General features: G+C 37.6%; 1 protein-coding gene across 1 annotated transcript in view; it reads right to left on the bottom strand.

Annotated features, from left to right (window-relative positions):
• Window positions 1–10,244, bottom strand: part of TRPM6 (transient receptor potential cation channel subfamily M member 6) — a 44,035-nt gene extending 33,791 nt beyond the window's left edge. Inside the window, exons 1-7 of the mRNA XM_033520299.1 lie at window positions 10,118–10,244; window positions 9,472–9,606; window positions 8,226–8,354; window positions 5,992–6,243; window positions 4,883–5,057; window positions 3,265–3,379; window positions 1,393–1,592 (exon numbers count right to left, since the gene is read on the bottom strand). Of these exons, the coding sequence (XP_033376190.1) occupies window positions 1,393–1,592; window positions 3,265–3,379; window positions 4,883–5,057; window positions 5,992–6,243; window positions 8,226–8,354; window positions 9,472–9,606; window positions 10,118–10,159 (1,048 nt within the window). The 5' untranslated portion in view covers window positions 10,160–10,244. The remainder of the gene's footprint in view (window positions 1–1,392; window positions 1,593–3,264; window positions 3,380–4,882; window positions 5,058–5,991; window positions 6,244–8,225; window positions 8,355–9,471; window positions 9,607–10,117) is intronic.
• Between the last annotated feature and the right edge of the window lie 14,598 nt (window positions 10,245–24,842).

The following is a 24,842-nucleotide window of genomic DNA, read 5'->3' as shown; positions in this document are numbered from 1 at the left end:
GAATTGGGACTGTTTTAACCACCAAAGTTCCAAAGTTTTTCTCTGTTGTCATGTGAACAAGGGAATAGTGGGTAGATAGGGGATGAAAAGGTTTTTCTGGAAGTTTATTCTGGTGTTTTTATTATTGTAGTTTTGTCAATAAACTTTGTTTATTCCTTTTAAGTTTTATGCCTGTTTTGCTCTTGTTCTAATCCATATCTCACAGCAAGAAGTAAGTAATTTTTTTAGTTATTGGTTTTAAACCACGACATATAAGTATATAGAAAAGATGCCCAGAGGTGTCTAAAGAGCAAAAAATTATCCTTCTGAAAGAAATGTAAGGAAGGCATGAGCCCTCTTCTGTGCAAGGATTTTTAGATGTGCTAAGCAGGTTTTCAGTTTTCCTTTAGTTCTTCACAAGATCCCCTTTATGCTATGCACTGCCTTACGCTGTCCTTGCACATAAATCAAGCAATGGGACTTGAAAAACAGGCTGGTGTATCCAGTCATGATGGGGGAGCTGAACCAGCAAGCAGCAGTACAGTAGTTCAGCATTGATTGGGTAAGCCTTGTTTTGAGCTCTGTAACTCTTTGTGAGCCTAACAGGTACCTTCAGGTATTTGTGTTCAGCAGAGAAAATTCTAAGTGAAGCACGACCCAGGCACAGTCTGCTCACCTCTATTATAAGGGTTCAGGGGTGTACAGTGCATCAGAAAGGATGAGGCTGTGTAATACCAATGCTTCCCAGTGTATTTTTAGATATGGTTAGTCATCTCTTCCCCATTTCCCTGCACCCACTACCAAGCCCCACTACTGATTATCCATTTCCATCCCAGCATCTTGAGGGCCTCAACCCACAACAGCTCAGGCTACACCTGGCAGAAACAGTGACAGTGGGACAGGGAACTGCATCACCTTGAGGAGACATTAGGAGAGATCTGGCATGAGGAACTCCAGGCTGAGAAAAGTGAAGAAGGTAAGGTGCAGTGATAAGCCAGAGCACAAAGGGATGGAAGTACCAAGGAGGTGGGAAGCCCCTATGCTTTCTCTCTGCATCTTCCATCACTGGATCTCCTCCACCCTTGGGCTCTGCAGCTACTTTCCCCAGGTAATGATGAAGGAATTATTGGTCTTTTCATGAGAAATATACAGAACTTTTTACCTTTAGCACTGCTTAATTTCTTTTAAAAGAAAAAAATTATTTAGTTCCTACAGAATAAGTTGCTGTCACTTTGTTCCAGCTCAGAGTTGTGAGGTGTCTTGACTGATGCACAGTGTGTAGCACAGCAACAATCAAATTCAAAGCAAAGCATTCCCCCTTTTGGTTTTGTTTTCTTGTTTGTTTTTTCCTTGGAACTCCACTCCACAGCGACAGGAGTGATGATGGACTATTTCTTTTGGTTCCCAGCTTACTTAGTCCAACATCGCCTTCCTCTTGGTCCAACTCATTTGGGGGCTGGTGGTGGAAGATGCATTTTATCAGGAGCCCAATGTGACTCAGGAGGATGAATGGTGGAGGCAGCCATGGCTTCTCATGGTAGGTCATGATGTAGCGGTAGCGGTTGTACTTCCAGAGCTTGTTCGATATGGATTTCAGATCAAAATAAACATTACTGAGGAGAGAGACACAGAGGGAGAAGGGAAGGAGGGTAAAACACTCACGTGAGGAATACTCCCAATACAGCACAAGACCTAATCTGACACTGGTCCCATTCTTTCAGTGAGGAAAATCTTTTAAAAGAAAAAATTTTAACTCTCATTCAACAAAGCAGCAGCATGGGCCTGCAGCTAGTGCACTGAGAGCAAGATCTTCAAAGCTGCCTAGAAGATTTGGAGATCCAATTCCCATTCACATTAATGGGTCCTGGGAAAAAGTTGTCACTGACGTGGCTTTGAAATCCCCACCGTGCTATTTAAATTTTAATATATACCCTAACTGAGAATTCAGTGCTGATTGATTGCCTCTTTGGACTGGGTTAAAAGTAGGTGTCAGGCTAAGGGAAGACTGTAACAAAATAGTTCTTTGCACTCCCCCTAAAAATATATTTGCTGCAGCTACATGAACCATTCTTCTGCAGAATGCTCACTGGAGCTGTGAAATTATTAAACATGGCTGCACTGAATAATTTTCTGTATCTACAATGATAGACCCAAGCAGAGGAAAGAAATGTGGTTTCTAGCACTGTCATTTCAGCTGCCCTGCCATTCCACACGCCCAGCATATAATCACAAAAACATCAGCTTTCCTTCTGAGAGCATAATTAAATGTATTTCACATACCCACCCATTTCTGGTCCTACTTCTGGAACAATCAAATCACTATGCAGAAGATTTGCCATATCATCATTACTAAAGGTTTAATTCCATAAATAATTCAAATAACAATTTCTCACATGTAAAATAATACATAGTATATAAAATAATAGCTTGATTCCTTGACACAATTTCAAGAAAGGGATTTCTTATTGGAAGTGGAAATAGAATGTGTTTTGATAGTCCAGGTTTTTTGTATATTAATGACTTCTTATATTAATTTCAATTTTTTTAACCTACAGCTGACTTTTTCTTCCCAGAAATCTTAGAACTATAGGAAAAAATAAATGACTGTTTTGGTTTGGCTGCTCTTTACTAATATTTTACAGAACTTTATTCACTACCAGGGATGCATGTTAAAACGTGAATTAGAATTACTATAAGGACACTGATAAATTACTATAGGATTATTATGATATACTATAGGATTACTATGAATTACTATAGAATTACTATAAAGACTCTACTGTGGCAGCACACATTAAAAGGCAAATTGTTGGAAACACCACAGTTAGATTTCAGTCTAGAACATATGAGATTGCATTAAGTAAGAATTTTCAAATTCTAAAAGAAAAGTGTACTCCTACAGTCATTACCCTCTTTGCTTGAACACCTTCCACTTATCTGCCAGTTTAAAACTTGGCCTACCCTATGATAAATGTTATATAGGCTCTTAGCACAACAAATACAACTTTTAGGAAGAGACAATTGCTTCAGAGATGAATTAGTGTTGAGTTTTTTGCCAACTGCAATTGTCTGCTCTCAGAGAGTCAGATCCTTTTTAAGTGGCAAAAGGGTTTAGCAGTCTTCTCACTATCCCTTTCCTTGCACTGTCTTGCTAGCACCACTCTTTCTTTTATTTGACTTACCCCCGTGGCAGGGCAGTATTTTTGGTGAAACCACCACCCTTGCTGGGGCATTTTTGGTAAAAAGCTTTTAAGAATGCTGGCAGCAGTACGCCAAGGTACCTACTTAAAGAATGCAATGAGCAAGTTGACCATGATGATGTACTGCACAAAGAGGTAGACAGCTTGCAGGAACGGTGTGAGAAAGGAGCCAGGAGGACAGTCTTCACTGGTTTCACAAACTGGAAATGAAGCACATACAGAACATGTAAATCAGAGCAGAGCACAAAAATGGCCTCTGCTTCTCATTTGTCCCAGCAAGAAACAGAATAGTCCTCACTAATTTCACAGAGGTACATCACTAAATTTCCAAATTAAAGGTCAGCCTCCACCTAAAGGAGAACTGAGGCCTCTTCATGCTACTACCATCCTAGTTACCATCATTCAGAAGATGCAGACACCACTTCATACATGTCAGTTCTTATGCCAGTCATTCCACTTTTTGTTAAGGAGCAATATGATACAGCTGAAATGTATTTGGGAGATGACTTTTACCCAGGAAAGCTGAAATCCACATCTTTGATCCTTGAGGCAGGAGCATCACAGGCTCCAGTGTGAAAAGGATACAGCTCAAAGGCTGCTTTATCAGTACTGAAGTACAGAGCTTCATCCACAACTTAAAAGCACATTAACTCACGTGCAAAAGGATATATGGCTATGAACATTTGTGATGTAAAGCAGCAAATGGAGGAGATTGGGGATCCCCTTTGATGTTTTTAAATTGTCAAAATAAATACTTTCTAATCTTTTTAATTTCTAATCAAATTTAACTCCTTTGAGGAAACTTTGAAACATAAAACAGCAACATGAAATTCAGGACATATTCTGCAGTATAAAGAGTCACTAGAGAAATTATAGCTTTATTTGGGAAGTGTCAAATTTCTTAAGGTTTAGAATTATGAAGTGATTAAATGGATTAAACTTGGAAACAGTTAACAGTATGCTTTCATTAAAATAATTTTGATTAATACAACCAAAATACATGTGACTGTTACAGCAGTAATAATGGATGCAACATGGCAGATTATTTTAATGAATTGGGTCTATGCTAAACTTGTACCTTAAATATATATATTTTTATTTGCATACCTACTTTTCTACTTTAGGGACTATTTTGCTTATACCTTCAGTCAGTGCCTGGTTCCTCTCTCTTACTGGAACAAGGTCAAAGCCAAAATGAAGAAGCACAATTTTTCCTGTTTAGTTGGTTAGTTCTATTTCTCCTACATGCACATGATTTATCTGCGTAAGAATGCTGACAGGTAACTTGTTTCTCCCTTTCTTTTCACCTTTATTCTTTCCTCCTTTAAGGCAGCTTTATAGTGTTTTCTCCAAGAGATCAGCTTTAGATTCCCTTGATTGGAAATTTGTTTCACTGGTGGATCCCCTGACCAGGAAATAGCTCAGTATTAGTTCCTATGTGCTTTGCCCTGATATTTGCAGTATATTTAATTTGAAACACTAAATTTGGAGGATTTTGAGTTTAATCTTTATTTTTAACAAAGAAATTAATATTTTCAACTTCATTCATGCAGTATTACTCATTATGGACATACATATACAGGAATCAAAACTGTTTAAGAAAGAACAGGTTAATAGGTAGTCAAAACTCAAGAGACCAAAGTAGACATGCTTCTGCACACATGGAATTGAAGCTGTTGAGTGTTATTCTGAAAATTACCTACCATCTATTTCTCCAGCATAGACCTCACCAAACATCATCCAGTAGGGCTGAAATACAATATCTCTTGCCAGTGTCCAAGAAGGAGGCTCTTCTGGTGAAAGAATTGCCTTTCGTGACACCCCAAAACTCAGCAGGACTATGGCCATCATGATCACAATATAGAACATATTTCCTGTCTGGCAGACATGTTTGTGTGAAAGAATTAGTTGTGTTAATTATATGGAAAAGAGACATTCATTTCAGGGAAGAGTATCAATTGCTGTTTTTATAAATCAGAATATAAAATCAGGGGTAATACTCTAATATCCTGAAGGAAATAAAAGTATTTTATTTCTATGACCTGGGCTACCTGAGCAATTTATAGATGTTAAAATCATCCCAGACTAAAAAAGCCACTTGCCTCCCATGGTCCTCTTAGAACTTAAGGAAGATATAAAAAATGTGGAGACCTTACAATGGTGATTTTGCTCAGTGGTCCTTCTTTCAAACTGAGAGCAAGGAACAGCAGTGAAAGTTATTTTGCCTCCTAAACAATTACCATGAAAAACAGAATATGAAAGTATTAAGAAGAGAATATAAAAGTATTAAGAAGAGAGTTCTCAGTAACTGGGGCAAATTACAGTAGGAATCTTCACAAGTCCCCCAAGACTAGACAGTAGTTCAGCAGCAGTTCTTACAGCAAAAGACAAACATTGATTTCACAGAAATTTTGCCAGATAAACTGGGATGTAACTATATGAAACAAAAAGTAAAATAATAATGAAACAGTTTCCAAGAGTTAGGGGAATAACCTGTGAGTCCGTCTCCAAGAGGCATTGACTTTTCCTTTTCCTGTTACCAAGCTAGATTAGCAAACTAACTCAAATGCAGTCCTTCTTTAAGGACTGAAGTAAAAATGGCTTTTGTGAATAAATTTATGTAATTAATAAATTAAAGTGTAATCTGATTATGGTCAACTCACAAACAGGAAAAAAAAAAAGGTATTTTCAAATAACATATTCAATGTGAATTATTAGATGATTTCTCCTTTTCTGTCACTTCTGAGCTTTAGATATTCCTGAAGGTAGATGCCTGAACTACAGAAATATTGTTCTAAAGCACAGCACTTACCATTTTCCCTATCATTGTCAGGTATGGGCCAGCATGCTGATTCACAGCAAAAAGATCAAGGAGCCGAGTATACCAAAATATAATATCCAAGCAGTAAAGGAGCCTGCCTGCAGTTTGAACAGGTGGCTTGGACCAGCGCAAACCGAAACCAATCATAAACAGGATGATAGCTACAGAATCAGTAAAATTCCAGTATTCATAAATCCACACCTTCACCTTCTGGCAGAATTTTGCGGGTTCTGAGATAAATACCTGGGTAGAATGGGGGTGTGGAAAAACACAATGCCATTAAAAATCACATATGCATTATTTAACCTTTTCTGTCTTAACTGTTTAATGATATTTGGGAATGTACAATTTCCACCCCTTCTACATTTTTTTTCTTTTGTCTTAGACCCATTTACTGAATATTGGCACTCACCATCAACTGAGGTTTTTACTTAATCTATAGTGTCATATTGCTCAAGTATGCCACATCAAATGGGATAGCTCTTCCTGAGGGAAAAATAGATCCAGAGCCTGAATCCATTCACTAAAGGGCACATACCTCAGCAGAAGAGAGCAGCCAGTAAAGGACTGTTATGCACACATATTAGAAATTAACAAGCATTTTCTAGAGGGATGGTCATGACCTGCAACAGCCTTTTCATTAACCCCTAAGTCATGGAAAGTACCAGCCTAACCTTGCCACTGGGAACATAACTAATGTTTTTATTTCAGACCCAAAATATAAAGGAATATCCTTGTATTCTGCCAAGGACAAGTTAAAAAAAAAAAAAGGAGTGCTGGCAACTAGCAAGGTAAAGAATGAAATGTTCACTCCTTGAACTGTAAGGTGCCCTAAAGGGATTTTAAGCTTCACTGAGCAAGTGTGTAAAGTGGAATCCTTGGGAGGAGGCAAATAAAACGTTTCCCTCAAGTGAGGCCTATTATGCAGTGCTATGTGAGATCACACTGATAAGTACCAAGTAAAGGAGAGATTTTGAAACCTGATCTTGCTAGAATTTATGTATATGAACACATTAATGTAAACAAGTGATCTAGACTAACTCACATGAGTAACTAGTTGCAGGGCCTAAGGCTTTAACAATTATTTGATACAATCTAGAGAAACAGTCGTTTGCAGCTATATATAACAAGGCCCGCAGCAACTGCATGGCTAAAACAGAGTGTCCTACAAAGTCTTTGCCAGCAGACCAGAACTAGAACATGGATAAAGATAATCAAGTAAAGCTGTCAACTTCAAAGTGTGCAACCAGTGATGCTAGAAAGAAGTGCTGTTGTTCCTGCTGTGCCACCATCAAAATGGTGCAAGAGCACAACAGTGATTTCAAAAGTGCTTGCTATTTTGCATTTCACATTTTTCTCAGTTAGGAAATCCTGATGTAGGTCTTTTCAGTCCTGTCTTATGCTGACACAGAACTTGCAAGTCCACTCAACCTTTGATATATTCCCTATATTTTTATTGTCCCTTGAAATCCTTCACCTCCCTCATATTGATTTCACAGTCTTCTGAGTGATCCGTATTTGCAGCATCCTTCTCTCAGAACTGTGGCTGGCTTTTTGTGGCTAGCTTTATTCTTCTGAAAGTACAGCATTTCAAAAGTCATACAAAAGACAATTCACATTACTATTAAGTAAACTTTGTGCTGATTCTACAGTGAAGGCATGTCAGAGCAGATATAGTAATTAAGGGAAAACATAGCTGCATTTGTCTCCAAACTCAGGTTTGGAGTGAAAGCTGTGTTTGGAAGCTTGGGTCTAATCAACTGCCAATAATTGAAATCATTTTGATTGGGATATAATTTTTTTGTGCCCAGTAAATAAAGCATTAAAAGCTGATTGAGATTTTAAAGTGCATTTATCATAGATTTTTCAATACAAAATATCTATTAATTCGTAAGAAGTTCTCTCTCAGATTATCTAAAGACAAATTTTATCACTAGAAGTCTAATGGTCCAGTCAAGAAAATTAAGGACCAGATGCCTACATGAAGGTTCCAAATCTCAGTTCAGCAGTCACCCCGCATTACCTACCAGCTCTATGCAGCAGAGAATTAAGGCCAAAATTTAAGATTCATTTTCAAGTCCCAAGAGCTGCTCTTCTAATAAAAGACTTCTAGCAAATAAATTCCCTGTATAATTCTCTATAAAAATAATGCAGGATTTAGCACTCTTCAGAGAGGCATTACCTGGTTTGTAATAAAGATGAGAAGTGTGAATGGGAAAACTTACCTCCCTGACTTTTTCAATAGCAGTAGTGAAAATATAAATTATGACAAGCCACTCTTGCACGCTTGGTCTTGGTTCCATCTTCACCAACACAGTGTAAGTAAAGAGCATGAGGAATGCCAAGTACGACATCTGCAAAACACATGGTGTGTGTGATCCATACACACAGAAACCTCTAACAAATCTCTGCAAACCTAAGAGCTGACTGGCCTCTCTATAGGCACTCAAACACAGCCACATTTTTGAGCCCAGAATCTTTATTCCAGTTCTCCAAAATTTTGTTTTGTTTTGCTTTGTTTTTATGGGAATGTTCTTAAACCATTGGAAATTGGTACTTTATTGATGAAAAAATAGGTAGGAGCAGAAGATAAACAATTGCAGCATGTGTTCATCCCCATAAAAGAGACAGACTATTTTATCTTGGATGTTGAACTAGGTGGTCTCCAGAGGTCCCTTCCAACACTAACTATGTGACTCTATTCTGTGATCTGCACACCATTCCTTCAATGCAAGGTCAGTCTTATGCTTTTATCCCAGCCTTCTCCTGGGACAAGTAACAATTCTCAAAGTTATATAAGTCACTGCTGGTTAATCAGTGCCTTCCAATACACAAGAACGGTATCAGGTAGAATACAAATATTTTAGATGTAAAACAGCATAATATAAATTTATCTAACATAATAGATTACAACCTATAAACCACTTTAACATACTTAGATAAAAGAAAAAAAGTTTTTGTGTATGGTGATCTGACCTAATGAACAGCCTGATCCTAAACATTCTGAGCTCTAATGACACAGGGTTACTAAAACAGATTCATTAAATGCACATTTCTTATAGCAAATGATCTATTGTAGATAAATGTTCACTTTTCCAGAAACAGTTCTTAAAGAAAGGAGCACAAATATCAGTGAATTACTAAACGTACAGAAGGCCACCTTCAAATCTATCTCAACCTTTGCAGTGACCACTGTAAAAACCTGTGCTTGAGTTTTTCTTTAGTTCTTTATAACTGCTTTTCTGGGGTTTTGAGTTTGGGATTTATTTTTTTTTTATTTTAGTTCAGTGGCATGATTTTAGCAAACAATCTTTACACGAAGTTGCCAGAGAAACATTCAAATAGCTTCCCATCTACACCCACCACTAAGTGACTACAAGTCCATGCTAGAAAAGGTAAAATCAGGATTAAGTGGCACTTGAAGGATCAAAGGAGGAGTTTGTCAATCCAAGTTCTCGAATGACAACTAACCGTGTGAAACCAGAACTTGACAATTGGTGCATTGTAGAACTCATAGATTTTTCTAGTTCCAGGCAGGCTTCCTTGTCCACCATCTACTTGGCTTTCATCAGACTTCTGAACAGCCTTTTCCACATCATAACCCTTCTTTAAAAGAAAACAGCATTTTTAAGGTAAGAAGCTATCATCTGTAATTGCAAAGGTAGTGTTGTTTCAGCAGAAAACAGACACAGATAACTAAACTTTTTTCTGAATACACCAACAATTACTGGTGCATTCAGGAAATATACCAGTATTCTGCATATACAGTATATCCTGTATCTTGGTTTTGTCAGGTTACAACCATCTCATTTTCAATAATCAGTGTGCACTGAGTGAAAGATGCTCTATATGGCACAGCTACGCTCTCTGTACATGTTTTCAATAGTATTTTGTATGAGAGTATTTAAGGAAAATCAGTAGCCTGGACTTTTGCTAAAGACTAATAGACAGAATCAAGAGTTCACATTAAGCAGAATGTGTGTGAGCACTTTTCTTAGCTGCCCCAGGTGGAGCTGCTCTCTTCCTGAACTAGCAATGTGTGTGAGGTTGGGAGGGACTTTCTCTTTATGGTCAGTACAGAAGTAACATCCAGGACAGATAGGGACCTAAGACATACTTCTGGAGAGAACTGGCCTCCAGTGCTCCAACTGGCCTTCATTCCACCTGATGAGCATCTTCTCACTCCTCAGAACTGCACTGTGGTAGACAAACAGACACTGGCACACAAATGGCTGATCCCACAGACTAACCAAAGTATCTTTAGAGCTGACTGGGCTTTGCTCCCCATGATACCATAACTGGTGGCAGTCTTGAGACTGAGGCACATGAGACATTTCCGCCTTGCTTTTAAACTCCAGCATCAGGATGGTGGGAGGCAGGAGAATACTCATAATGACCTAAAAGAGAGGCAGAAGATTAATTAAGCAGTGATAGCACAAACCTAAGATCACAGACATGCCTGGTGCCAGCACAAACCCAGTGCAATTCCACTGGCTGGGGAAGGAGTCACGGGTGCTGGGAATCTGTATCACAGTGTGGCAGCCTCTGAACATTTGAGCTGCCCTTGGCTGATTTGTGGCTTTGAAGAGTGGTATTGTATCTGGGGATGCTTTCAATACTGCCCCATGTGTCTGAAAAGCATCCCTCCCACCAGCAGCTCTGCCAGGGAGCAGGCAATGTGGGGATGCAAGAGCAGGTGAAGAAGGACTGAAAAGTGATGAAAATGGGAAGAGCAACAAAAAAATCCTTCCTTCTAATGTCATCCTACACGTGCTTTTACAAAGAAATAAAATAGAAGCAAGTATCGTTTTCCTTCCCTACCTTGCTTTTGTTTCCCAGATGTTCACACTCCAACCTATGCTTAAGCACAGCTGTGTGAAGCTGCATTAGCCATGCTTATAACCAAAAAAAACACAGAATATATAGAGAATATAAAGAGCACCTAAATGCTCAGAAAAAAGCAGACCATTGCTACCTTAAACCAGGAGTTCTTCCGCATCTTCAGGCGTCCCATCCACATGTCAGTCAGCAGCATCTGTGTGCACGTGTGGGACACAAAAGGCCGCAGCCCCACAGACACTGCCAGCTTTAAGCAAGTGGAGTTGCTCCAGTTTTTCAGTTCATATGTCAGCAACTTCATGGCCATCTGCTCGTTTTGTTTGAATGCTTTGTCCAGCACATCTAAGGCAAGCTGCCCAAATTCCCTAAAGCAGAAAGGAATTAACAGTCAGTATAACAGGGATCAGTCCAAACTCAGAGTCGCTGCTGAAAAGAGGTTACTGTGAATACTCTGGTAACTAAAGTTCAGCTATCAATTTCAGTAAGCATGCCTTCTCCCATTTTTCTCATTGCTTCATCAATATACCTAGTGATAAACAATTTGAAGTGTAAACCTATTTAGTCCTAATCACAGTGTTTAGGGCCATCCTGTTTTGTCGGTTTTTATTTTTGTTGCTAATCTCAGTGATCAAAATGGACCCTACAAAGCTCTTTGTATTTGCTTCAACCAACAGATTCAGCACCACTGTGAGCAAGCATTGCAGCCAGTTGCAAAAGTCTCCTCTTTTGGACTAACTTTAAAACACCTCTGCAGAGAAAATTCTTAAAGGAACGTACATACTCTCCTTCAAATTATGATTTGGAGCTGCATACAAAAGAACAAAGTACATTTTATTGCATCTGAATCCTAAGCACGAAATCCTCAAAGCAGAAAATATATTACTAACAAGAAAAGCTACCAGAAAACACTAAATAGAAATTACAAACTCAAAGAAAATTCTTGGTCTACTTCCCTTTTCATTCAATCAGGTTCTTCACTTTCCACTTAGTCTTGCACAGAGCAGGTTTTAAGCACCGATTTTGGTTTGCTCATTGCTACTTGTTACAGATTTGAACAGTCCAACAGCTATCTGCCACATGGCTTTTTAACAAATTGAACTGGAAGAGAAGCTACAAGGGAAATTTCAGCCTTTCACTTGACCATTTAACAGATAATGAATTATACATTACTCACCTGCATTTCCAAATATGCATCTAGGTAATATGCAGTTAGCTTTCCTTTAACTGTCCAACACACTGCACACCAGTACATAAATTCATTATATAGTATCAATAATGAGTATCTGAAAGTACCTTTTTTATACTCCATAATCCATGGCATCACTAACTTTACTAACTCTTAGCAGATTAGGGCAGTATCTAACCATTCCCAGCACCAGAGAACTTTAACTGAAATGAAGGGAGAACTCATACTTTGAATACTTCTTGAGTTCTTCTGAAGTGTCATCCACCATGTTGCTCTGTTTAGCTTCATGTGCCATTGCTCTGTAGAGTTTACAAGCAACAACAGCTTTGACCATGGCTTCCTCTCCATGCTGCCAGAAGAACATAGCCATCTTCTGTCTTTTCATTAGTACTGCCCACACCAGGAGGTCATTATAGGGGTAGATGAAGCCAGTTGACTCATAATTCTCTGTGCAGTTTATATCCTCTTTTGATTTCTTTTTGTACTTTGGGAAAGGGCTGGATCTTTCCTATAATTTGTGGAAAAAAAAAATAAATCCCAGATTCATGAAAATAAAACTGCATGCAAATCTGAATGACAAGTAGCAAACTATTTGATAGCTATATACATTTAAGCATAAACCACAGCTAGGACCATGTTCAGATTACCAGTGCTAAGAAGGTGGTAACATTAATGAAGGAAAAATACACCTTGCTCTGAATCCATGCCTTTCATAGCTTTTCCATAGTGTTGGGCATTCTCCAAACCCCATGATACTCCATGCTTTACTCTCTTTTTTATATGTGTTATGACCGAAGAAAAAGTAAACACTAGACTGAAATAAACACCTTAGATACTTAAAGATTATTTTGTTGTCTGTCCCACTTGTAATGTAAACTTGCTATACATTTGTCTCTGGGTATTTCTTGGTAAAGGTACAGGAAAAAAAGTCTAACTGATATAAGTGAGGAAGTCTCAGTGCTATCATGGGTTCATTTTGGCTCTGACTAATTCTAAAACAGCCATTTAAATTAATTTTACTTTATGTTTTGTCAGATAGATAGATAGATAGATAGATATGAATGAATGCCAATCTTTGTTTGTCATTCTTTCTCTGAATTTACCTCTTCTTAACAGTCTTAGTCTAGCACTTTAATAAGCAATCATGAGAAAGCATTAGTAAAGTCAGAGAACTCCTTTATTCCTTCCAAATTCAGAAGAGTTTTCACACATGCTCGATACTCAGAAATTTGGTGATACTACATTTCAGCGAATTAAAGCCCTTAGCAACTAAAGGATGGAAGTTAAAAAACTGTCATGGAGTCTGAGCTTGATTTGACCAATAATAATAAAATTGCAAGACTTGTATTTCATGAGCAGTGAGCAGTAAAGCATTGTTTCCACTGCAATTTAGTAGAATTATTAAAACTAAGAGCCTGAACAGCATGCCTAAAATTTGTCAATAAAATTATCATCAGCCTGATATGTCCTAAACCAAGTCTAGAATAAGTAATTATATTACCTTGTATTTGTAAGGCTGTGCAGTTCTGAAGAACTGAGAATGTAAAGTACTTTCAGTGGATCCCATTCCACTATCCATCTGATTACTCTGATGAAAGGAATGAGATAGGCTTTGAGGCAAGCTGGAGACCACTCTCTAGATCCAAAGGGAAACCATAAAACATGAAAAGAGAAATACAAATTAGAAATAAAATTTGCTGGTACTTGCTGACTGCAGTAATGCATATAGAAACTGACGTTATTCAAAAACTAGCAAGTCAAAAATTGCCATAACTACCACTGAAGTTTATACCATTAAGGCAAAAAATGGCCTGTTTCACATTTCAATAAACAAATATGTATTTTTCTGAATATCTGAATTCAAAATAATGATTTTCCATGCATAAGATCCACAAATTGCAACAAGCAGGGTTGCAACATAAGGAATTGCCAAGTCTGGAATCTCTTCTGTGTGCCGACCTTTATAAAATGTGCTGTAAGCCATTTGAAAGACAGAACTCTCTGAACTTTTTGCTGATAATTTCCTCTGAAGGATGGCACATCCAGCATCTCTGTAAATTTTGTTCAGTGTTGGCTAAGAGGGAAGAACACTAACAGCTGAACTGCTAATGCTCTTCCCAGCAATTCCTAGTTATATGATTATGTGGTTTCACCTGTCCCTGTTAAGGTCATATTTCATTGGGAGAGAGTGAGAAGCATTAGAACTGCGTACATCTTTTTTAAACATTGTGTTAAAAACTGATGGCACAGAAATCTCTGTCTCTCTGTCTCTATTCACCCCAAGTTAAAGGGTTCATTATTTCCTCTCAATTTTCTTGATCATTATGAGGTTCTTCTCTTAGTCAAGGAAATACTTCAGGGGGAAGAGAGGATGTTCTTTTTTTAACACATCTAATAGTCCAGTTCTAATCCAAAACCTGGGGATCATTCTTATGTAGTAAATCTGCTCCTTCAGCAATATTGGGAAAGACTTCCAGCTAATTTATTGAGAAGTTTAGGCTGGTTTTAAGTTACTGATTTTGGTAAACTGTAGGGTGAATGCTGACATGCTCTAAGTCTACTTCAAGGCATGTGTAATTTAATATTTCTGTAAGGTGGTTCAGGCTGCAAAAAGGAAATATGTAACTGCTTCAAAAAAGGGAAGATGGTATTGGCACAATCTTGTCATTCCTTATTGATGGATGATAGCCAAAAAACAGATACTGGACACAAAGGTAAATTTACTGAACTAATAAATCATTTCACAACCACTTTATTAGGCCTAGTTAATCCTGGGGATTTTTCTCTTTTATTTGCAGTTCTCCACAGTTCTCAAACAGATAAGCATGGCATACATTTAAATGATGCTCTTCAGACTAACCAGGATGAAAACCTGAGCTATTTTCAGGTGTCACATTTTGGCTTGTCTTGGTGACCGGTGTTTTGGAAGAAACTACCTTGTGTTTTCTGTAGAGATTGTTGTAGAGAATTCGGAAATGCTTCCTTGTGTAGCTGCTCCGATAAGCTTCACCAAGGAGGTACTCTATCACCAGTCCAATGTCAATCAGTGATATCTTGTAATCCAAAGAAAGGCTGTTCTGAAACACCAAATGTCACAAAAGTTACATGATGCTGTTACATGCAACATTCAAAAAAACCACTCAAAAAGTCTGGAAAAATATGCATCTGTCAGGAAACTACACATTCAGTACACATACGGAATTCTTCTAGGAAAGAGAGGAAAATGTGATACCAGCAGTTCATTGTACCCACATTGTATATTTTGTTCACAAGATCAATTGCATCAAACAATGAGAGTAACTGTTCTTCAGGACAAGCACCAACAGCAGAGGTACAGATAAAAACATTCTCATAACAAGAGAAAGCCAGCATGGTATGATTAAGCACTTTGATTAACTAAAATTGAAGGAGTAGCTGAAGCATGTATTTAAGCTGAAGCAGAGTAATTCCTACAGACTGTAAATATCCTGTTGAGGCTCAAAACTGTCCTGACAACTAGGACAACAGCAGTACATGCACTAGCTCTACCTTCTGAGTATCTCATCTCTTCTGCTTAAAGCACCATTTCCTATCTTACCTCCATCCTCCTTCCAAAACCCGAGGCTTGTGACAAATTCTTGGAAGAACAGATGCAGATTTTTAAAATTATTGGTAAAACCTTAAGCTGCAACTCATGGAAGTGAAAAATGGGCCTGTTTATAAATGGTATCAGAGATCCCATGTATTCCTAGCACTGTATGCCTTTCAGACTGTGAAAAGTCTTTCTTCATGGGACTGAGGGTGTCTTTCAATAGACTTCAGTAGCAAGCCTTGGTACAGGCAGCTAAGGCTACTCAGCCCCAGGTCACTGAGAATTAGGCAAGTATTTTTGACTACCTAAGCCTGTAGATACTTCTCTGCATTAAACCCCATATTTTATGTCAGCAGAGCAGACTGCAACATATCTTCATTCAAATGCAGCAGCATCCAAGCTGGTCACAGTAACAGAGAAAATATTCTGAAATCCAGAGTCACATCACTGTGCTGACTGTTCCAACTACAGTATCACTATATTTAATCAGACTGCACACGCATTCACAGAGCACTTATGTGAACTTACAGAAGCTCAGGAAAAGGCTTTTCAGCATTTAGACCTGTTTTCAGATTCCAAGTTTAGCTTACACAAAGGCAAAGAAAGTTTTGGAATTGTGGAGATATTTTTTCACATTAATTCCATTACTGTATATCAAGTGCCGAAAGTTTCTCTTTAGATCACACACTGGGTTTTTCCAAAGTGTCCTGAGATATATAAAGACATATATATATATGGATTTTAGGGAAGCAGTCATATAAATCGCTTCAGTGAGGAAGAGTTTTCTCAGCCTGGAAAAGCTCAATATTTCTTTCAAGATTTAGACTTTTCAATATATAGATCTTCCAGATTTATAACTTAAATTATATCTTGAATATGTTTATCAGTATGGAAAAACACAGAAAACAGTTTGTTATGGAGACTAGGATACCCTATATCTATCTAAAGAACCATAAATGGTTTTGACATGAAAGTCACCCACACTAACAAAATGATACCATGAATCCAACACAACTCTGCAAATAGTCAGATTTACCATTTCATTTTATCTTAGCAATCACACTCTGAAAAGACTTAGCCAAATAGTCTAGATTTGGATCTAGGATTCTCCTGTGCTGAAGTCTAGATCCATAAAGAACAGCTCATCTCTTCCTGGCTCAGCAGTGCTGTGAGGTACAACAGATAACAGAACAGTGAAATAAATTAATGATGTGTCTAAGTAACAAGGCTGCTACTGAGTCACTAATGGAACCAATGCTCCATGCAATAGTCATCCACTGCCACCTTCTGTTCTCCTAGGCAATGCAGCACATCCAAATATTACCTCTTGTCACAGTATCTTCTCATTACTGCTCTAACAAGGAAAGACTTCTTTAACTTTGGGGAAAAAAAAAAAAACCTTAAAGCAATGAGCATAACTACTGTACTAATTCGCTAAGTGTTTTGTATAACCACTTTAGAAAGTCAATTTAGTAATTTGAGAGTCTGATCTGCATTAATTGTCAGCTTTGAAATTAGGGTACAGAACCCTTGGTAGCCTCAGAAGCAGTTGGTTGGTTGCTTAGGGGGTCAGTGGAATTAAGATGAAACCATTTAGCAGATCTAGGACTGTAGTAATTAAGCTGTCACTTCTATTACCAAAATTCCCCTGTATGATCTAATAGATCTTGCCGGTGGACACTGAAGTATCAACCTAGCATTTTTGTCCCCAACCTTTCCTAGGTCTATTACCTGTTTCACATCTCGAACTAGATGATGTAAAAGCAGATTTGATGGTCCTTGTTTCTGTGGTTTGAACAGAAAAGACAGTAAACAAACATGTCACTCTACACTAGAAAATCAATACGGTATAAGAAGGAAGCTTAAAAAATCTACAGCATAAACTACTGTTATTCAAACTCTCCCCACTCTACTGACAAATCTTTTCAAAAAGATTTCAACACCAATCTGCAACAACTCTACTATCTTAAATCTTGACTTATTCTAGAAAGAGGCTGATATAGCTTTGGTATAAGCAACATATCATTTTCAGCATGGTAAGCATGTATTTCATATCAGATTAAAATCTGAACGTATTTCTCATCCTTCCATCTAGCTTTTCAATCTAGTTCATGATAGTGAATCAAAAATAACAACCTGCTACACCATTCCCAAACCCCCATGTTACAATCAAAAATAACCAAACGCATTAATTTTGGTTTTGGTTTTTTGGGTTTTTTTTGGTTTTTTCAAAAATCCTTCATAAAAACATGGCCTAATCATCACACCCCTTAAGCAAAACAGTATTGTTTCCAGGCTTTCATATCTAAAGTGGTATCCCAGGATTTCAAATACTCACTGTATTGTAGAGCTCTTCCAAGCGAGATATGGTAAGAAAACGGTGCATGTTCACTCCGTATTCTATCAATAGTTTAACAAAATCCACACGATCCATGACTAAAGCATCCAGCATTGCCTGTTCCAAGGCACCAACCTCCAAATGGACACAGTTGAAGGAAAACATTAGAAAATTACTTTTGGAACTAAATAAAACATTCCTGTAATCTTTCCACCACAGTGACTTATCTCTATGTATATTTAAAGTGCAAGTACATAAGAAAAATATGCTGGAGGAAACTTCTGTGTAAAAACAGAGGGAAACTGTGTAAAAACAGAGGAAAAAAGAAAACAGTTTCATAAACCAAACATATGTAGAGACTTCTACAAATGTAACTTTACAACTGGACTCTGATAATACATTCTCTTCTCTCTAATTCACTTCAGAAGATAAAATATGATAATGCAGGGCACAGAGGGAAGCCTTTTTTCTTTTTTTTTTGACACATGACAAAAGCTACTTCAAACTAACCATAGAGAAGTCTCTATAGAACTGCAAGTTCTTTAAAGCAAACTTTTTTTTCAAATATGAGAGAGAACGTGTGTTAGAATAAACTCCCTCAAAGGAAGCATGAAGCAGAGATCTACCTACAAGCAGTGTCCAAATGGTGGAAGCACTCCACTCATGGCATTTGAACAGAGCTCAGCAGGGCTTATACATGCAAAATGGCAAAGCAGTGAGATGCATGATGTTCGTATAAATCCATATAAAGTTTTTCTACAGAACACATATGCACAGGAAATGCATGGGTTTCCTGTGCATATGTGTTGAGCATATGGGTTGAGCAGAAATGGGTTGAGCAGAATGAGGAGACTAGAGGGACACTAATGGGGCAGATGCTAGTGTTAATACTTGAAAATAGTACATTCCTTGTCTATATTAAGTTTTGACAGAAATTATGTTAAAAAATTACCAATAAATGTTAGAAAAAGAAAACTTTTGCACTGATCCTGAATTACTGGATTTTCTCCCAGAAATATCTGGGAGTGACTGACCACTCTTGCATTAAATTTCTTCTAACAGTCTTTGAGCTGGCAGTGTGTCTGAAGAGGTCAGCAGCCATTTGGTAACTGTTGGAATGGAATTCCTTGGTATTTGAGGTAGAGTTGACATTTAAACAGAAACACAGCCACAGTTGTTTATAACCTTTACCTTCTAAACTTCTAAGACTAGAGTTCTAAAAATAAATGGCCATGATACGTGCAAAATCGTATGTTTCCTTGAAACACCTAAATAGACAGAAATATTATGAGTCCACAAGCAACCACCTCAAAACTGCTCCTTTAAATATGCAACCCAAAATTTGAACACACAACTGCAAGTAACACTGCAGGAGCCATAGCCCCTGACAATTGGAGATCTGGCAATACCTGACAGTCAGAGGATTGCTTCACTTTAATTAAGAAAGCACCTAAGCAACAGGTAAGCTTTAAAACCATCCTTGTGCATTCTTTTTTTCTTTTTAGTGCACAAAAAAGATAGTTTGGCTTTTTCCCTGCTTAGAAAAGAAAAATACTCAGAAGTGTATGTTATCCTGATATTTGCTTGGAAAAGCAGCAAGAGATGTGAGGCTTGTTTTTTATGAGATTTTTAAGTCTTACTTGAAGGGGAGAACACAGTTATTATTTGACAACAGCTTTTCTTTCAAAATAGTGCTGAACATTGTACTGAAATAGATATGAACAGATACACTAATCTTTTTTTCAAACATATCAGAAGCAGAGCAGTGGGAGTAGGGGGACTGCCAGTGGCTCTGTAAGGACAAAGGATGACCAGATATAAAAGAAACACTTAAGGCTATTGTACACATAGCAAACTAATTTGTTGCCTTACTGCTTACTACAGAAAAGGGTGGGAAAGCCCTGTATCAAAGTTGTTCTTTATGGCAGAAAACATCTGAGGAACTGTGTCTAATTTAAGTATCAGTAGAGAATATTACAGAAACCTTCCAGAAAGTGGTAGTGGTAAATTATCAGGACCCTGTGGTATTCCCCTAAGAGTTTCCAGAGAACTAAATTACAGCTGAAATCAGCCCTTTTAACATCAGCATCACAGACAGTAGACACGAAATATGGAAACAGTTACAAAAAACCCAGGTTGTCAAAGTATGGCATATCAATACTGTTAGAATTTTATAAGGACAAATAGAACAGAAATACAATATTGACATGAGGAAAATGCAGCAGAATAAGTGGAAGCAAGGTAGTTACTTTGTAGACTGAAATTAGAACTCTACTAGAATTTCAGCAGTCAGAAAAAAGTTGGGAAAAGATCTTTAGATCATCAAGTCAGTAAGAAAACCTAACACTGACAAGTCCACCACTGAACCCGGTCCCTGAGTGCCACATTTACATCTTGTAAGTAGTTCTATGGTTGATTAGTCAACACATCCCTGAGGAGCCTGTTCCAACTGTTTATAATGTTTCTTATGAATAATTTTTTCCCAATATCCAATCTTTAATTCATGGATGTTGAATTGTAGACATCCCAGGCATAGTCTTCCATATATTCAATCTTACACACCTCAGAAAATATGGGCTAGTGATTAAAAAAATCAGGTCTCTCTTCATGGCAAACAACCAGCTATGGCCACTCAAATACATATACAACTGCCTGTTTTTCAAAATTTTCATTTTAAAGAAGAAAACACCCTTGGGACCGAAAAAAATCAACTCCATAATTCTTGGCAGGGAATTAAAAAGTACTTCTGGGAAGTGCTTCTTGGACCATGAGATATTATTTCTCAAAGAAAATATTAATTCCTACAACAAATGGGAAAAATGTGTTGAGGCACATAGAGTTTTATGTTTGTCACCTACAAAAATCTTATGTACACAAAAAACTCACTTATGGAGGGTTATACATAAATACTGGATTACCTGTGAAAACCTAAACCCCATAATTTAAATTTAATTAATTGATTTAATTGCTACTGAATGTTCTTTCACACACATGTAGCTAATTCAGGTCTAAATCATGGCTTGCCTTCTGTAAGGACCTAGAGAATGGACTTAGCTGTCCCCAAAGACTGTCCTGATAAGAAAAGCCACCACAACAGAACCTGAGTTAAGCACAGATGGTACAGCAGGAAAGAGCTAATTCCAGGCCTAATGGAGGTAAAGGTTTGGTTAGCATCTGGACAAAAATTTCCACTGTGGCAAAATGTGAGAAAGGAAGGAAGTGTTTATCCTCATGCCAACTCAAGTTTTGGGAATGGGATTTCCTTTTGGAAACAGCACATCCTGTGACTATCCAGGGCTTAGGCTGTATAAAAGTGGCACCTCCAGAAGAACAACTCAGGGCCCTCACCTCTGAAGACCAGGGTCAAGAGGAACCATAAGGACACCACAGGAATCCACATGGTGGTATTCTTTATTTAACCCCTCTCTCGCACTTTCTGTCTCTCCCCCTTCTCATACCTCACATTTATTGTTTAAAAAAAAGTCTCTGCTATTGACTTCACATATCATCTCTTAAGCTGAGCAGAGACATGTCTTATAATCGGATCATAACTCTCTCATTACAGCTTTTCCTAAGAAACAGTGTCTAAAATAATGACATTACTTTTTTGTTTTTAACCTGGTGATTTATACTGGGATTTCTGTATTTCTGTCTAGAGCTAGGAAAACAGATGCAACACCCCTTGGGGGTTTATATCTTTGGAGAAAAGAGTATTCTAAGCTACAACGAAACACCCTTAACCACCATTGATTGCCAACAGAGGCTTGAAAAATACATATCTAGAATTATCTCTGAAACTACAGTGAGAGTGACTACTGCTGAAAAAGCTCACAGCAAAACCAAGAGGAACTTTTGCTATCATCCCTTGTCCAGAAAAACAAAAGTGATCTGAAGCATTGTATAGTTGAACACTTCACTATTTTGAGGATAATCAAAAAATCAAAGCAGATTACAGAAGGCTGAGTCCAATCATCAAACTATTCCTTACTTAAAGCTCGACAAATGCAGATCATGAAAAATTAGTCATCAAAATGAAGAGTAAAACACAGTGAGAAAGAACAGGTACCTTCCAGTGTTGTCCGTAAACAAGTATGTGTTTCTTGGCGATATCTAGCTGGTTCCAGGCCAATGCCAAATCTAGCTGATCTGAAGCAGACATATTCGTACCTAGGAGGCAGGCAAGGGATCTATCAGTTCTCACACATTTATGTCACTCCCTTACTTTGAAAAGATAAGCCAGTGAGACTGTATGCCAGATAAAAACAGGTCATATTTTTCAATACCTTTCAAGAGTGCCGTCAGAATTGCCAAATCAATGTCCTGCTCATCTTCTGACTCCGCATCAAATATGGTTATCTGTTAGAATTGCAGAAGTATACTATTTGAGGTGAGGCAGAGAAGCCTGTAGTTATTTCTTCTTTGTATGGGCTGTGGTAGATTAAATCATACACATTTCAAAACAAACAATGGCAGGGGTCCAGACACAATTTTCCTTTGTTTCAGACAGAAAATGCACCATTTTGGTTTTAATACAATGGCACCCCAGGAAAACTGGAATAAACCCACTGCATGAGTCTACACGTGTCTGTTTCCTTTTGAATAACCTTTAAACCTGAAAAATGTAAAAATGTAACATTGTTGATATTCACTCAGTTTTCAACTAGAAAACAGACACTCAAATAAAATAAAACAAAAAATACAAAAAATGTATTGTGTTATTTCCATTTTACTGATTACCAGTACAATCATCATTACTTGCCTATACACTGTGACCTCCATCATGTTTGAAAAGTTGTGACAGACTGGCAAAATAACTGGAAAAGGGGAAACGTAACTACCATTTTTAAAAAGGCTAAAAACAGAGACCTGGGAAACTACAGTCCAATCAGCTTCAGCAGAGTCATGGAGCAGATCCTCCTGGAAACTTATGGTAAGGCATGTGGAAAGTAAAGAGGGGATTGGTGACGGCCAATATGGTTTACTCAAGTGCATGGCCAGCAGCTGGAGGGAGGAAGGGGATTTCCAGTTACTAGCGGTGTTTCAGAGACAAGTTCTAGCACAATTCTGTTGTGGGGAGAAGAATGGAAGGAAACCTTTCTAAATTATAAATAAGACTCTACTAGAGAAGAAAAATATAGAAGTTACTTGATCTTCTTGTGAAAACAAAGATATTTAGTCTTTTATTAAAATCAGGAAGGCTCTCATTTCATAAACAATGGCTGAAACTGAAACTCCAGAAGTTAATTAAGCAGGCTCTGTAGAGCTACTCAATATAGAAATTGGCACAGACACATTTGTGCTGTCCTTTTATCAGATATAATACCTGTGCACAAGCCAACCCACCAGAGGAAGAGCAAAAAAGGTAACAGGAAATGAAGACTTCCTAAACTCAGCACATGAACCCTACTCACTGACTCTCTGTGTTTCATGCATTCCATCAGAACATGAAATAGATGACTGGACTGTTTCTGTTCCAATCCAAATATGTTCTGAATCATCATTAAGATGTCGTCCTTCACCTGAGGGCGCAGATCCCTGGAAATAAGATATACAATCAATGACAATTATATTTTAGATACTTCTTACCCACCCAAATGATGCTTCAGAAAAGATGAAACATAGGAGAAATTTCTTTTTTCTTTCTACTTTGTTGTCTTAATCCTTCTTTCAACACAAAGAAAAGTAATCCCATAACATAAATTATTAATCACAAACACATTTGTTTTGAAATACGTATTTACTATTGAAAATACAATACATGGGTAAGTTAACAATTTTTTGGATTTTAAGGATTTTCCATGAGAGCAAAAATCCTTTATGGATTAAATAGAGCTAAAAATCACTGGACAAGATTTTTCTTTCTTTCAATAAAGAAGGAAAAATAGGCATAAAATGAAATTCCTTACTATTTGCTCATTAGGCTTCATATCTCTCCCATATTTTTCTCCTTTTTGTCTTTCTGTTAACCTTTCCATTCATATTTTCCTTTTTTTTAATGGGAGAATTTTTTAAAAATATCATAAATATAGGGAAAAAAGCAAGTGAAGAAAAGTGAAGAAAAAAGTTTTCAAACTACATACTAGGGGCAAGTACCACATATCCAAAAGTATATTCAGAAAAGACAATGAGTAAACAATTAGGATATCAAATTTATTAAATAGTTCATTTTTTTAAATGGCAATGAACCCAGGGCACCTCTTTAGAATTCATTTTTTTAACCTAAAAAGCTCTTTGACTTTGAAAAACTTTCACATATACTATTAAATGGCTATACAAACATAAATTTTTATGTCCAGTTTGGATGCAAAATTTTCACCAGGGTAGGTTCAATAGAACCTGCAGCTGAGACTGGACTGGTGGTGACATAGATACCTCGACAAGGATGACAGATCTGGACTACCACTGAGTAACCCAAAGCCAAAAATTCAGGAAACTTAGTCTTCTTTCTTTTGCAACCTGAAGCTTCTACAGCAGTGACCCCCTGCTCTAGTCTCAAAAGTTTTGCACAATCCAAATCCAAGCTCACATACAGAATATTGATAGCTGGAGACATGGCTGAGCTGAAACATTAGCAAATACTCTTTGTCATGGTCATCCATGAGTGTCACTCACCAAAGGTGAGAAATTTCATAACTCAGAGTAGCTACATGCTACATGCTACATCATGACTCAGAGTAGCTACATCTTCAAAAAAGTCATAGTAAATTTGGCAGAATAATTATTTCAGCAATAGTTTGAGGCAGGGAAGATAGAAGCTTCGCTCTCCCATCACAGAAGCTAAAGCCAGCAAAAGACCAGAGAGGTATCGTTACCAGAAGCATTAGAAATTGTCTCAGCAGTTCTGAGAGAGGGGTTTGCAGGTGCCTGCCAGCATGGCAGGGCAAGCAGGAGGAGCATTATGCCACGAC

Source organism: Parus major, chromosome Z, assembly GCF_001522545.3.
Source record: "Parus major isolate Abel chromosome Z, Parus_major1.1, whole genome shotgun sequence".
Taxonomy (NCBI): Eukaryota; Metazoa; Chordata; class Aves; order Passeriformes; family Paridae; genus Parus; species Parus major.
This window is presented reverse-complemented; position numbering and strand designations above follow the sequence as displayed.